The sequence below is a fragment of the Salmo salar genome, chromosome 18 (assembly GCF_965601325.2).
Source record: "Salmo salar chromosome 18, fSalSal1, whole genome shotgun sequence".
Lineage (NCBI taxonomy): Eukaryota > Metazoa > Chordata > Actinopteri > Salmoniformes > Salmonidae > Salmo > Salmo salar.
Window position 1 is genome coordinate 68,750,454 of NC_138308.1, and position 13,866 is coordinate 68,764,319.

Here is a 13,866-nt window from a genome sequence, read left to right on the forward strand (position 1 = left end):
TGACACCCCCCGAACGAACACGACTTCTCCCCATCAATGTCATGTGAATGACTTACTCAGAATCCAAACATCCTGTCTTACCCTCCCGGCTCTTAAACATGGAAAATGGATCCTTTGCTAGGGGAGTGCAGGTTGAAAACAAGTCCCTATAAGGGAGTAACCGTGAGTCCTGGAATGCTGAAATAAACTCAGCTTCTGGCAAGGCCTGATGTGTAATATATCAACTTCCCTCTCTTCTTTTGGGAGCGGGCAGAAAGAGGATTGTAGGGATGGCAGTGCCTCAATTATTATCGTTTGGATAGGAGCGGGGGAACCTGATATGTCCTGAATGAAAACTCTCACACACACACGTCATGATATACACACACGTACATACACTCTCTCTCCGAAGTCTACATTTTTACTTGCATGAAGGCCCATGCACACTTGACACGCGTGCACGCTGCACACACACACACACACACATACACACATTCTCTTTCTCTCTCTCTGAGGTCTATGCTATGCTGAATTTGTGTGTACTGTCACTGGAGACTAATAGCATTAGCTGTAAGCCTGCTGGGCTGGCATGTCTCTCTCTCTCCCTACTCTCCCTCTGTCAGTAATGGCCGCTGTAAGGTAAATAACCACTGTGGTGGTTCTGTGTTCCAGAACTCCTTCTCCAGCGTGTTTCACATGGAATACGAGGAGCTGGGAGAGGCCGTAGACGTCCCCAAAAGGTAAGGCGATAACCACTGACTGTTAAGCATGACTAATTTGAAACGGGTTGTTCCTCCCAATACTGCCTAATATGAGAAATACGGCTGCCGTGTATCACACTGGTGGGTGATATTACTCTGATGACAGAGGGCTGTGAGTTGCGCCACAAAGTGCTTTGAATTAGAGAAATACTCATTCTCAATCGTAACCTCTACTGAGTTGAGTGTGTATTTGTACAGTTAGTATTGAGTGATTGTCTTTGTAGGCCTTTGAGAGAGGGGGTGGTAAATAAAGAGAGCTTCCCAAAGATCTGGAATGGGGGTGAGCTTATCAGCTCTCTCTAATGGGGGAGGAAAGAGAGACGGAGAGGGAGGACGAGATGAGAGGGGGAGAGAGAGCTGTTAGCTGCTCGCCCTCTGCCAGGGGAAAATAAATAAGCCTTACATTGAAATGTGGAGGGAAGGTAAATCCCTTTAGCCTGACCCTGGGGGAAGATTTGTGATTTGTTCTCGTACGTCTTGGAGTCTTCCAGCCAGGCAGCGGAGCGCCTACTGCTCACTTCAATCTCTATCTATCTTTGTCTCACTAACTCACATCTATTTACAATAGGATTGTACATGGGTGGGAGTGTGGGTAGTGAGACGTGGGTGGGGGCGGCGGTAGGGTCATGAGTTTGTCCATGTCAGGTAAAAGGTCATATGGTCAGGAAAAGCTCCTGCCCCTAGCTATGATGTTTAGTTGAGACCTGTCTGACTTTAACAGATCTGACTCAAGGTCCTCTGAGGTCTCTTATGTTTTCAAGAAAAATCCCACATCCATCCCTTTGGCAAGAGCCTTGACATCGGATCATGAGCTACTGCCCTATCCCTGTTAGAGGAGTACTTCTTGTCTGATCTAAGAACGCTGAAAACTTTTCTAAGAACCCCTTTTAAGACTCATTGGACAGCTCCTCCGTCACAATCTGTTTAGGAGCAACCTATTACGACGAAGGGAGATTTCTCTTCCCCTTTGGAAGGCTTTCAGAGATGGGCCTACGAGCGCACGTCACGCACGGGACACGGCTGTTTTGAAGTCGGAAGCCAAGGGCTCAGCCGAGATCTATGCGCTAGTCATGCTGCCTGACAGGCTGTATTGGTTGCACATGTGGGTAGCTAAGGTTCATGTCTCAATAAGCAATGCTACGGAGACCAATAGAGGGAATTCAATGGGGGGTCTATGTGGGAGATGGCAAGTCAAGTGTTGTTTATTATAACAATCAGTGAACAACCCTTCAACGTCATGTCTTCTTTCTATGTGCTAGGTCTGGGGCTAATAACTTGGAACTCAATTGAATTCACCTCAGCTAAGGTGAAAGACGATTTGTCTTCTATTAATCTAAACCGCTCTTGGTTGAAAGAATAAAATGGCAATAGTATGTTATAGCAATGTTATATCTCTAGATGATATGGTTGCAGACTATATGGAACAGAAGTTGGCAATTTTTTCTGTCTGATTGGCACAGGGAGCTGTGCTGTAGGGACTGTATAGGCATGTGGCCTATAGATCACAATCACCTAAAGGTCATGGGTTCGGGCTCCAATTGGGTTCATACCACACAAGCTTTTGTGTGCTCATACATCACCAACTATCAACAAAAAATCTGGAATGGGGGGGGGGTGAGATTATCAGATCTCTCTAACGGGGGAGGGAAGACAGGGGGAGAGGGAGGATGAGATGACAGGGGGAGAGAGAGCTGTTATCCGATCGCCCTCTGCCAGGGGAAAATAAATAAGCCTTACATTGAAATGTAGAGGGAAGGTAAATCCCTTTAGCCTGATCCTGGGGGGAGATTTGTGATTTGTTCTCGCACGTCTCGGAGCCCTCCAGCCAGGCAGCGGAGCGCCTACTGTTCACTTCAATCTCTATCTCTATCTCCACCTCACTAACTCTCATCTCACAGCCATTTACAATAGGATTGTATGTGGATGGGAGCGTGGGTATTAGGATGGGAGGAGTGGTGTGTGTGTGTGTGTGTGTGTGTGTGTGTGTGTGTGTGTGTGTGTGTGTGTGTGTGTGTGCTGTCTGTCTGTCTGTCTGTCTGTCTGTCTGTCTGTCTGTCTGTCTGTCTGTCTGTCTGTCTGTCTGTCTGTCTGTCTGTCTGTCTGTCTGTCTGTCTGTCTGTCTGTCTGTCTGTCTGTCTGTCTGTCTGAAAGTGTGTGCACTGTCCTAGAGAGAGACAGATAAATGGAGAAAGACAGCAGGAGAGAGCATGCTCCCAGGCAAGACACAGAGAGACTTCCAGGGGGACAGAAGTGAGATGAAACAGACACGGTTGGTTTTTCCAAAATTGTGTCTCATTCTTTTACATTCTGGCTCAGCTGACCCAAACGCTTTCTATTCTGTTTACATCTTCTAATGGGCCGAATAGGATGTTCTGTGTATACTGTAGGACCACTCCTGTCTGAAGAGGCAGTCATTTGTAGCGCTCTGCCACGCGGGGCCAATGCCAAATGGGATACAGCTAACAGCAGGATGTTAGCTATGACTCAGTGGTCAACTGTCAGTGGGAGGCTTTTTAGGAACACACACACACACACACACACACACACACACACACACACACACACACACACACACACACACACACACACACACACACACACACACACACACACACTTGACATTAGCCCTGGGCGAAGGAGGCCGAAACTACACAGCATGGACTAGAGGAATGTCACGGAGAGGGTAATTCAGTCCTGTTCTGAATCGATGCAATCCTATTACTCATTGAAGCTGATTTTGTATAATTATCTCTAGTAGGGTTTGTTTGATTGATTCATTCATTCATTGATCCTCTAAATTCCTGGGTTATTTGTTTGATTGAAAGACTAATTGTACCTTTATATTGAAATTAAGTTTTCACTGTATAATCACAGTTTCCTTTTTAGGTTCGATGTTCCTAATATAAGAGTTGCGTTGAGGCCAGCATGTGTTAACACTGATAATTAGACAAAAGACTGCGCCTAGCACACACACACACACACACACACACACACACACACACACACACACACACACACACACACACACACACACACACACACACACACACACACACACACACACACACACACACACACACACACACACTGTCCCGTCCAGCACCGTTCCAGCCAATTCCATCACATTCTCCAGCTGCTCTGTCTCTCTCATTAGTTTCTAGTGCCATCTAATCATTGCTAATCTAGCTAAACGAGAGCTCAGATGTGATCGTTTTAAGGATGGTCAACACACAGTCACAATCACTCTCACACACACATCAAAGTAACAGTGCCGATTTAAGCATGTAAATCTTGGTGGGGCAAACAAAACAAAAATTTGGCGCATGCATGCTAGCAAAGCCACTACACAACACAAAACAATACATTAATTGCACTATAACGTGACAAACGGTGCCCACAAACTGTTTGGGCCTACATAAAGCTGTCCCACCAGCAGTCCCAATACCTTACCACTGCTACACCTGGCTATCAGCGGAGCCTTGTCTGGCAGCGAAACAGTTCAATCAGCCTCATTTACTGCCTTTAAAAAAACATAGCTGATATGGCTGACTTCCTTAAACAAATGTGGTTTATTCTGACAATTGAGATGTACAAACTATGGCATAAGGGGACAACAAGCGGATAAGAGGCGATCCGTAATTTCAATTAAGACATTAATGAGCGAGCTAGGACGGACGTAGTCAATATAACTATTTGTTCAGCACTTTTGAAATGTACAGCAACAGAATTCAGAACATGGGCCGTTCTTACAGTGTTCTCCCTGTACACCAAGTCAGAACCATAGGATAAATATAAAGAGGGCATATAAGCGGACAATAAAAGCTGTTACTATATCCGATGATTCAATTTATTTTGAACAGGTTATAGGCTACATGTGCACCACCAAGTCAGAACAGTAGGCAAAATTAAGAGGGGAAAGTAGACCAAATTATTAGGGTGAGGCACATGGGCTACTAACAGCTTACTATACAGCATTACTTTCTTAGCTATAGTATACATATCTCCCTGGCATATTACATAATTTATGCAGTAGCATTCAATACAATTTTGGACTCACCTTGTTGTGCTTTGCTCACTTGAACAGTACACTTTTATCAGGTTTGAGGTAAGACCCAGATGCAGACAATGTTGAATTAACAACAGTTTATTAATCCAACAGGGGCAAGCAAAAGACAGGTCAAGGGCAGGCAGGGTTCAGTAATCCAGATAGGTGGGGCAAAGGTACAGGACGGCAGGCAGGCTCAGGGTCAGGGTAGGCAGAGGTCAGTAATCCAGATAGGTGGGGCAAAGGTACAGGACGGCAGGCAGGGTCAGGGCAGGCAGAAAAGGTCAAAACCAGGAAAACTAGAAAACAGGAACAATCGAGAGACAGGAACAGAGGGGAAAACGCTGGTAGGCTTGACGAAACAAAACGAACTGGCAACAGACAAACAGAGAACACAGGTATAAATACACAGGGGATAATGGGGAAGATGGGTGACACCTGGAGGGCGGTGGAGACAATCACAAAGACAAGTGAAACAGATCAGGGTGTGACAACTTTGTCATCAAAGTCTAGCATTCTCTGGATTTATGATGCTTTCAAGATAACTGGGAACTCTGAAAAACCTCTAGGGGTGCCAACTGGCGTCCTACCTGGGTGCATACCTGGTTGACCGGGGTGTCGGCGTTGGAAATCCGCGATGAGGCCTGGGTCCAGAATGTCCAAGGCGGGAACCCATAACCCTCCCAGTCAACCAGGTACTGGAACCCCCTGCCCCGAGGTCGAACCTTCAGGAGATGCCTCACCTTGTATGCCGGTTGGCCGTCGATGAGACAGGGGAGATGGGTGGGCCTGGAAACAGGAGACAAAGGGCTGTGAGACATGGGTTTAACTCTGGACACATGAGATGTGGGATGTATACGAAGGGTAGGGGGCAACAGAAGACAAACAGCAGAGGGGCTGATCATTTTAGAGATGGGAAACGGGCTTATAAACCGGGGTGAGAGTTTTCGGGATTCCACCAGGAGGGGCAGATCCGGGTGGATAGCCATACCTTCTGCCTGAGACGATACCGGGGTGCCAGGGTCCGATGGCGAACCGCTTGTCGTCGATACCTGGACGTGGTCTTGAGGAGGGCCGACTGGGCTCTCCTCCAGGTACGACGACAATGGCAGACAAACATCTGGGCAGAAGGTAAGCCGACCTCTTCTTCCTGCTCAGAGAAGAGCGGGGGCTGATACCCCAAGGAACACTCAAATGGCGATAGGCCCGTGGCAGAGCAGGGAAGGGTGTTGCGGGCATATTCCACCCACACAAGCTGCTGGCTCCAGGTGGTGGTGGGGTTGGCGGAGACAAGGCAGAGCAGAGTAGTTTCGAGGTCCTGGTTGGCTCGCTCCGACTGGCCATTGGACTGGGGGTGGAACCCAGAGGACAGGCTGGCCGCAGACCCAATGAGGGTGCAGGATGCCCGGTCGGAGACCATGTCCACGGGCAGTCCATGGATCCGGAAGACGTGCTGCACCATGAGCTGGGCCATCTCCTTGGCTGAGGGTATTTTGGGGAGAGGAATGAAGTGGGCGGCTTTGGAAAACCGGTTGACCACAGTCAGGATGGCAGTGCTGCCCTCAGACAGGGGGAGACCCGTGACGAAATCCAGGGATATGTGGGACTAAGGACGGTGAGGGACAGGAGTGGTTGCAGAAGACCAGCCGGAGCTTGCCGAGGAGTCTTGTTCTGAGCACAGACCATGCAGGCAGCGACAAACGCGCGACATCAGAAACCATAGTAGGCCACCAAAAGCGTTGTCGCACGAAGACCAGGGTTCGACGGGAGCCCGGGTGGCAGGAAAGCCTGGAGGAATGGGCCCACTCCAGGACTGTGGAGCAGACAGCGTCAGGCACAAACATCCGGTTATCTGCCGCCCCCCCCCCCCCCCAGGGTTCGTCTGCAACCGCTGCACCTCCCAGACCTGTTTCCCTATACCCCAGCTGAGTGCCGTCACCAGGCACGAGGTGGGAAAGATGGTTTTGAGCTCCGGGGTGGTAACCGTGGGACTATAGCGGCGAGACAGGGCATCCGGCTTAACGTTCTTGGACCCCAGCCGGTAAGAGAGGGAAAAGTTGAACCGGGTAAACAGCAGGGCCCATCTCGCTTGCCTGGAGTTCAGTCGCTTGGTGGTGCGGAGATACTACAGGTTTTTGTGGTCGGTCCACACAATGAACGGATGTTCCGCCCCTTCCAGCCAGTGCCTCCATTCCTCCAACGGCATCTTCATCGTGAGAAGCTCTCCATTCCCCACATCGTAGTTCCTCTCCGTGTCGTTGAGGCAGTGGGAGAAGAAGGTGCAGGGATGCAGGAACAGTGGTGAAGCGGTGTTTGAGGTCCTGGAACGCCCGGTCAGCAGCAGATGAACACATGAATGGAACCTTGGTAGAGGTGAGTGCAGACGGGGGTAGAGGTGAGTGCAGACGGGGGAAGCCAGGTGTTGTAACCCTGGATAAAGCCGCGATAAAAGTTGCTAGGGAGAAGGTCAATTCCGCAGTCATAGGGTCGGTGCGGCGGAAACAAAGTGGCCCGGGCCTTGCTGAACACCTCCCCAAGGTCCTGGTACTCCACGGGGATGGTGGAAAGGTCCGGGGCACCTTCCAAGCCCCCAGGAAGACGTCCCGGTGCAGGTTCCGCTGACTTCAGACAATGGGCGTGCCAGAATGGACTCCAGCCCATAATGGCACCAGTTGATGAGGGGAATGTGTCATTGTAGCCAGGAGAATCCCAAAACCATGGGAATCTGTGGAGACTTTGAATAGTCTCGCTGTGATTCCCTGACACCTGTAGGTTGATGGGAGTGGTATTATGAGTGACCCGTCCAGCGTGCTAACATCCATGGGAATGGAGAGAGGCTGAATGGGGATGTTCAGCTCGGAAGCCAGTGTAGCGTCCAAAAAGCTCTCATCGGCCACAGAGTCAATGAGGACCCGGAGAGATTTAGACTGGTTTCCCCACAGCAGAATGGCATGAAACGGGTTGCGAGCACCGAAAGCAGAAAAGTTCTCCATTTGGCGCAACAGAGTACTCACTCCTACCGGTGAACCTGGTCTTTTACTGGACAAGAGAACACAAAATGACCAAGAGTCCCGCAATACAGACAACTCTTCGTGTTGATCCTGTATTGTCGTTCCGCTGGCGACAGCCCAGCTCTGCCTACTTGCATAGGTTCGGGAAGCGGTGACTCGGCCAGCTTCTGCAACTCTCGGGGAAGGATCAGGTAGCCTCGGGTTCTCTCGTCAAAGGGACCATCGGGGACTTCCGGGTTGACTCGGAGGCAAGGTGGAATCCCTGGGCGTGTGAGCGAAATCGAATTTGCTCTCCCTCCGTCGTTCCTGTAATCGCCCATCGATGCAGATGGTCAACGCGATGAGGGAATCGAGATCCATAGGTAACTCCCAAGCAGCAAGCTCGTCCTTGACCACCTCCGAGATGCCGTGCAGGAACATATCAAACAGCGCTTCCTGGTTCCAAGCACTCTCCGCCGCCAACGTGCGGAAATCCACCGAATAGTCTGCCACTCTGCGGGAGTACTGCCGCAGTTGGATTAGCTTCCGGGCAGCTTCTCTCCCAGAGAACGGGCCATGAAAAGCCTTCTTCACCTCTCCCCCGAACCCCTTCAGACTAACGCATATGGCCGGCTGTTGTTTCCATATAGCAGTAGCCCAGGTGAGAGTCCTCCCGGACATAGGCTATCTTGGAGCGATCCGAGGGGAAGGAGGAAGGCTGAAGCTCAAAGATGAGGGCACACTGAGCTAGAAACGCCCGACAGGTGCTCGGCTCTCCATTGAAGCATTCCCGGGGGAGGTAAGCGGGGCTCCCGAAAAGGTGGAGTGACCGATGAGACGCCGCTGCTAACAGCTGAGTTGCTGAGTTGCTGTTACCACCATGGTAGGCTGCCTCCCAGACAACCCGTGGAATTGCTCCAGCAAAATGTCCAATGCCCGGTCATGGCGTTTAGCAAACGTTTGAACCCCCTCCATAAGGCCACAAAGCAATTCCTCGTGCCTACCAATGGTGGCTCCTTGGGAGGAGATGGCGTTGCACAGCTGGCCTGGGTCTGCTGGATCAGTCAGGGCCAGTTCGTACTATCAGGTTTGAGACAACGTCGAATTAACAACAGTTTATTAATCCAACAGGGGCAGGCAAAAGACAGGTCAAGGCAGGCAGGGGTCAGTAATCCAGATAGGTGGGGCAACGGTACAGGATGGCAGTCAGGGTCAGGGTAGGCAGAGGTCAGTAATCCAGATAGGTGAGGCAATGGTACAGGACGGCTGTCTGTCTCAGGGTCAGGGCAGACAGAGAAGGTAAAAACCAGGAAAACTAGAAAACAAGAACAATCGATAGACAGGATGTGGTGGTTCACTTCTTTACTATCAAATGAGGAGAGACAAACTTATCACACAAGTCAGAGTTATACTTAAACTAAATCTTTAATCACTTATTAATAAGGGAGCAGGTCAATACAACGCACACATATAAAGTGAATCGATTGAGTGCTCTACGATAATGATGGCTGGTCGACAATTCAAGATCAAATGATTCGTTGAGAGCCCCGAGACAAAAGTACAAAGGTATTTTAAAGCCAAGATATACCCCTTTCAACCTACATGACAAACAACAGAAAAATAGAATGGTTCACAAGGTTAAGATTTGTATGAAATATACCTATAATACATAGCAGACAGTATCTGCTGTGTCAACAGTTTTCATTGTGCGGACAGGACCGTATTGAACGCCTTTGTCACTCTTCTTCAGCCAGTTAGAGGGGGGTTTGAGGTACACACACTGTTCGGTCCAATTATCTCTTCCATGCATTAAGATACCATCTGATGTTACTTTTCATGATAACCTTGAGAGGACAGATCAGAACAACAGTTTAGTTCAGTTCATTAACTATATGATAAATTATTACTTTTACCAATTATTCATACTACAAATGTCTAAACATATGTGAAAGAGAATAACAACACATTCTATTGAAACTATTCTTTCAAATTGGCTTATACTCCCCATCACACTGTCAACTTCATCGCAGAGCCACAGGATCAGGAAGTTAGACCTATAACCCATCGGGAATAGAACAGAACAAACAACACAACAATACACTCCTTCACATATCACTCCATAAACAATTGGTCAAAAAAGAAAACAACATGCCAAATAACAAAATCAAACTAAAATCACTAGTCTTAAGAACTCCATAAAGAAAAATAATTGTACCCATACGGTCATAGGAAAATAGACGTAAGGCAGCCTACCCATAGTCAAAGGCAATGCTCTCTCTTTCTTCACATTGGTCCAAATCACAAATATGGCTAAGAACTATAAACTTCATCATAATTATCAATAGTACAAAAGACCTTGAAATCAGTATTACAAACGACCTTAAATTCATTATCCAAATGGCTTTCCAATGAGGGTGATCAAATCACAAATATGGCTAAGAACTATAAACTTCATCATAATTATCAATAGTACAAAAGACCTTGAAATCAGTATTACAAACGACCTTAAATTCATTATCAAAATGGCTTTCCAATGAGGGTGATCAAACCACAATGGAAAGTCATGACAGAGGTCAGAGGTCATACAAACCCTTCAAAGAAGTGTTTCTTACTATATTAGACAAATTAATGAAAAACAGTCAAACATTTCTTACATGTTGTATCCCAGGTTTTTATTACAGTCCTTTATCAAAATAATTAATGTGTTTAATTAAAACTCAGAAAATAAAAACTTCTAAGACAAATGGAACTCACTAAACCCAAAGGAAATAGAACACACAAATCAAACATAGTATTTTAAAAACATCAACAAATAGTCATAACAAGTGTGTTGTGTGTGGGTATTTGCAAACCTTAACGAACTGGCAACAGACAAACAGAGAACACAGGTATAAATACACAAGGGATAATGGTGAATATGGGTGACACCTGGAGGGAGGTGGAGACAATCACAAACACAGGTTAAACAGATCAGGGTGTGACAACTTTGTCATCAAGTCTAGAATTCTCAAGATTTATGGTGCTTTCAAGACAACTGGCAACTGAAAAAAAAGTTGAATCATGAAGACGTCAGTGATCTTCGGGGTGGTAGCTCTAGAAAGAGTCCCGAGTTCCCGACTAACAATTCTGAGTTGGATGACCGTTCAAAACATATTTTGCCAGTCAGAGCTCGTTTTTCCCCCCAGAGTTCCCAGTTGTCTTGAACTCATTAAAGTCAGATTTCCCAGTTCCGAGTTAACAGTTGTTTTGAGCATGGCCAATGTTGAATGTTTATCATTTTAAGCTTGGAAAAGAGACCCTTAAACCCAGAATAGGGACCACACAGCCACTCCACTGAATAGCAGGTTAGTGATCGCTTTGCAGTGCTTGCAGTTCGCCACTGATTCCTTTCAAACCACTCATTGTGGATTTTGCGATTTCCAACTTGTTGTGTAATGTCCAATGGCCGATGAGCACCGATATGTTTTATCTTCATTTTATTTTCATTATTTGTCTTCATATGACAAGGATTAAAAAGGATTTGCCAGTAGATTGTCGACTTGATTCATGATGATGACTGCTAGCTAAGATTTTGAAAGTATGATGTTGACATGATCAGTCCAATCAAAGCTACTGTAGATATAATGTGATTTAACGTCATTTTATCTGTGGCCAATGACCTTGAGCCTTCTTAGATGGGCACTTCTAATGTAACTCTGTGGCAGCACCCAAGGGGCTTGAATTTCGAGCTCTACCCTTAGATTTGGCAGACGTAGTGTCCCAATGAGTGACAGAACACTGAGCCAATTATGGCGCAACTAGAAAACATTCCCAAGCCCTACGCTCCATATTTTACGCTGGCTGCCCCACCACCACAGAAAGCACTGAGCTAGGCTGAAACACCTGCATTTTGCAGCTACCTTGCTCAAGAAAGCAAAAAAAGAGAATGTTTTTATGGAGTCTTTTATTAACTTACTAACGTGGGGCTCCTGAATGACGTGTCGCCACTGAAAAGTAAGAGTGTGCGACTGCGAACCATATTGGAAAAGAGTAGACTTTTTTTTTTTAACTTAAATTCACTGCAGACGATTCTTAATCCTTAACCCTCATCCTACCCTGAGTTGATCAAATAAAGACATATCACTTGCCCCCGTCACGCCGGCTGATGCGGAGCGCAGCAACGAAGGTTCTCCACTTTTGTCTGTCTTTTGGCCATCTTCTCAACCGTGCCACAGCTTTGCTGCTGCAGTTAGAGCTTGTCTTTAAAGACATATGCAGTAGTACAAATGGGATATTATACAGTATATGAATGTGTTAGTTATTCATGTTTCTGTCTGTACTGGCATCAGTTGAGATAATAAAAACAGTCATTATGCCGTCACAGGCCTGGCCAAGCTTAATCATAGTCAGTTCCTTCTGACAATCAGCCAAGATGTTCTTAAGTCCAGGTATGGAGCCTTCAGCACTGGCTAGAGTCCAGTGTTCTGCCTCAGTCGTCATATCAGGAAGAGCGCTGGCTTATGTACATGCGTATTCACTGAAGCTTAGAAAACAATACAATGCAATACAGCCAATGCAATGGCAACGTGATGAGATCCACCCAACTCAACAGAGCAGTCATACGCTAAGGATGCTTGGGGTGTTTATGTGTAAGTAATGTAGAAGTTGTCAACAGTTTAATAAAACAAGTATTTCAATGTTGTGTTCCCCGCAGGGACTGTGACGTGAGTCAGATAAACTACATGTATGCCCAGTACGTGAAGAACACCATGGAACCTCTGAACATCTCTGACGTCACCAAAGACCAACGTTTTCCCTGGACGGTCAGTACTGAACATGATCTGTTCCAGAATGTTCATCCTATGTCGGCCATCTTTTTTGTTGTTGTCCAGAGCCTCTAGTCGTGGTTCTTTGTTTCCTTCAGAGTGAGAACCCAGAGCACCCCAGTAACCAGATCAAGAGTTTGCTCTGTACTCCTATCAGGAACGGGAAGAAGGATAAAGTAATAGGTACCTACCACTCTCTCTCTACCTCTCTCTCTCTCTCTCTCTCTCTCTCTCTCTACCTCTCTCTCTCTCTACCTCTCTCTCTCTCTACCTCTCTCTCTCTACCTCTCTCTCTCTCTCTCCCTCTCTCTCTCTCTCTCTCTCTGTCTCTCTCTCTCTCTCTGTCTCTCTCTCTCTCCCTCTCTCTCCTTATGGTTTGTGTTTACAGATATTGCCCTATTGTATCCTCATTCATTAGTCGCAACCAAGAGTCTTCCCTCTCATTCGTTAACGCATCCTTACCATTAGCATAATTTGCATTTGCATTATAACCAAACATCATTAGCTGAGATCATTACAAGACCTGAACAGGTCTTTCTTGTAAAATAGATTTGAATTGCATGTATGAATAAAGGCACAAATATATCAATTAATTAGCTGGGCAGTGGTGTAACCATAATGTATGTCCCCCCCACTCCCCAATGATCAAACAGAACAGGTCCCTTTAGCCTCTCCACCAACTGCCTGAAGAGTCCAGGAGACACTCAGATCAAAAGACAACCTTCTGCCACTAGACTTTAATATACAATTTATTACCATACTTCCCCTTCTCCACTCAACTTAATTCCCTTCGAATTCATGTATTGATTCAAACGTGGACATTCTATGTTCTTAGTAGCTCTGACACTGACATTAATGAAGCAATATACATTTTTCCCTAATGTAACTCGCTCCGGATAAGTCACATTTTAAAATGTGACTTATGTCTTTGCATTAGTTAAGCTACCTATAATGTCAGGCAGGATGTGTAGGAGAAAGGGCAGCTGAAGATAAAGGGGAAGGATCAGAGTGTTGGTGATGACACGTTTCCATGATGTGACTAGTAAGTAGGTCTCCAGGCTGAGGATAGGGCAGGTGTTTTATACATTACAACTTTGCTGTCAACAAACATTTCTGGGACTATTAGTCATGGAGTAGATGGAGCTTTTAGTTTCAGACAAGAGGTCCCTCACAGAAAGCTATTGAATATTGAAAATGAGAAGCAAACTAAAGTTTTGTCCCCTAAGTGTCTGGAATGTTTGTCAGTTCGTGGGAGAAAAAAACAGAAACTTAAAAAAAGAAGCACA

At 46.6% G+C, this 13,866-nt stretch overlaps 1 protein-coding gene across 3 annotated transcripts in view; it reads left to right on the forward strand.

Moving 5' to 3' along the window:
* LOC106577501 (cGMP-specific 3',5'-cyclic phosphodiesterase) overlaps positions 1-13,866 on the forward strand; it is a 92,661-nt gene that overhangs the window by 65,441 nt on the left and 13,354 nt on the right. For all 3 annotated transcript variants that reach the window (XM_014155561.3, XM_014155558.3, XM_014155559.3), the window contains exons 8-10: positions 652-719; positions 12,469-12,577; positions 12,679-12,763. In XM_014155561.3, coding sequence (XP_014011036.1) covers positions 652-719; positions 12,469-12,577; positions 12,679-12,763 — 262 coding nt within the window. The remainder of the gene's footprint in view (positions 1-651; positions 720-12,468; positions 12,578-12,678; positions 12,764-13,866) is intronic.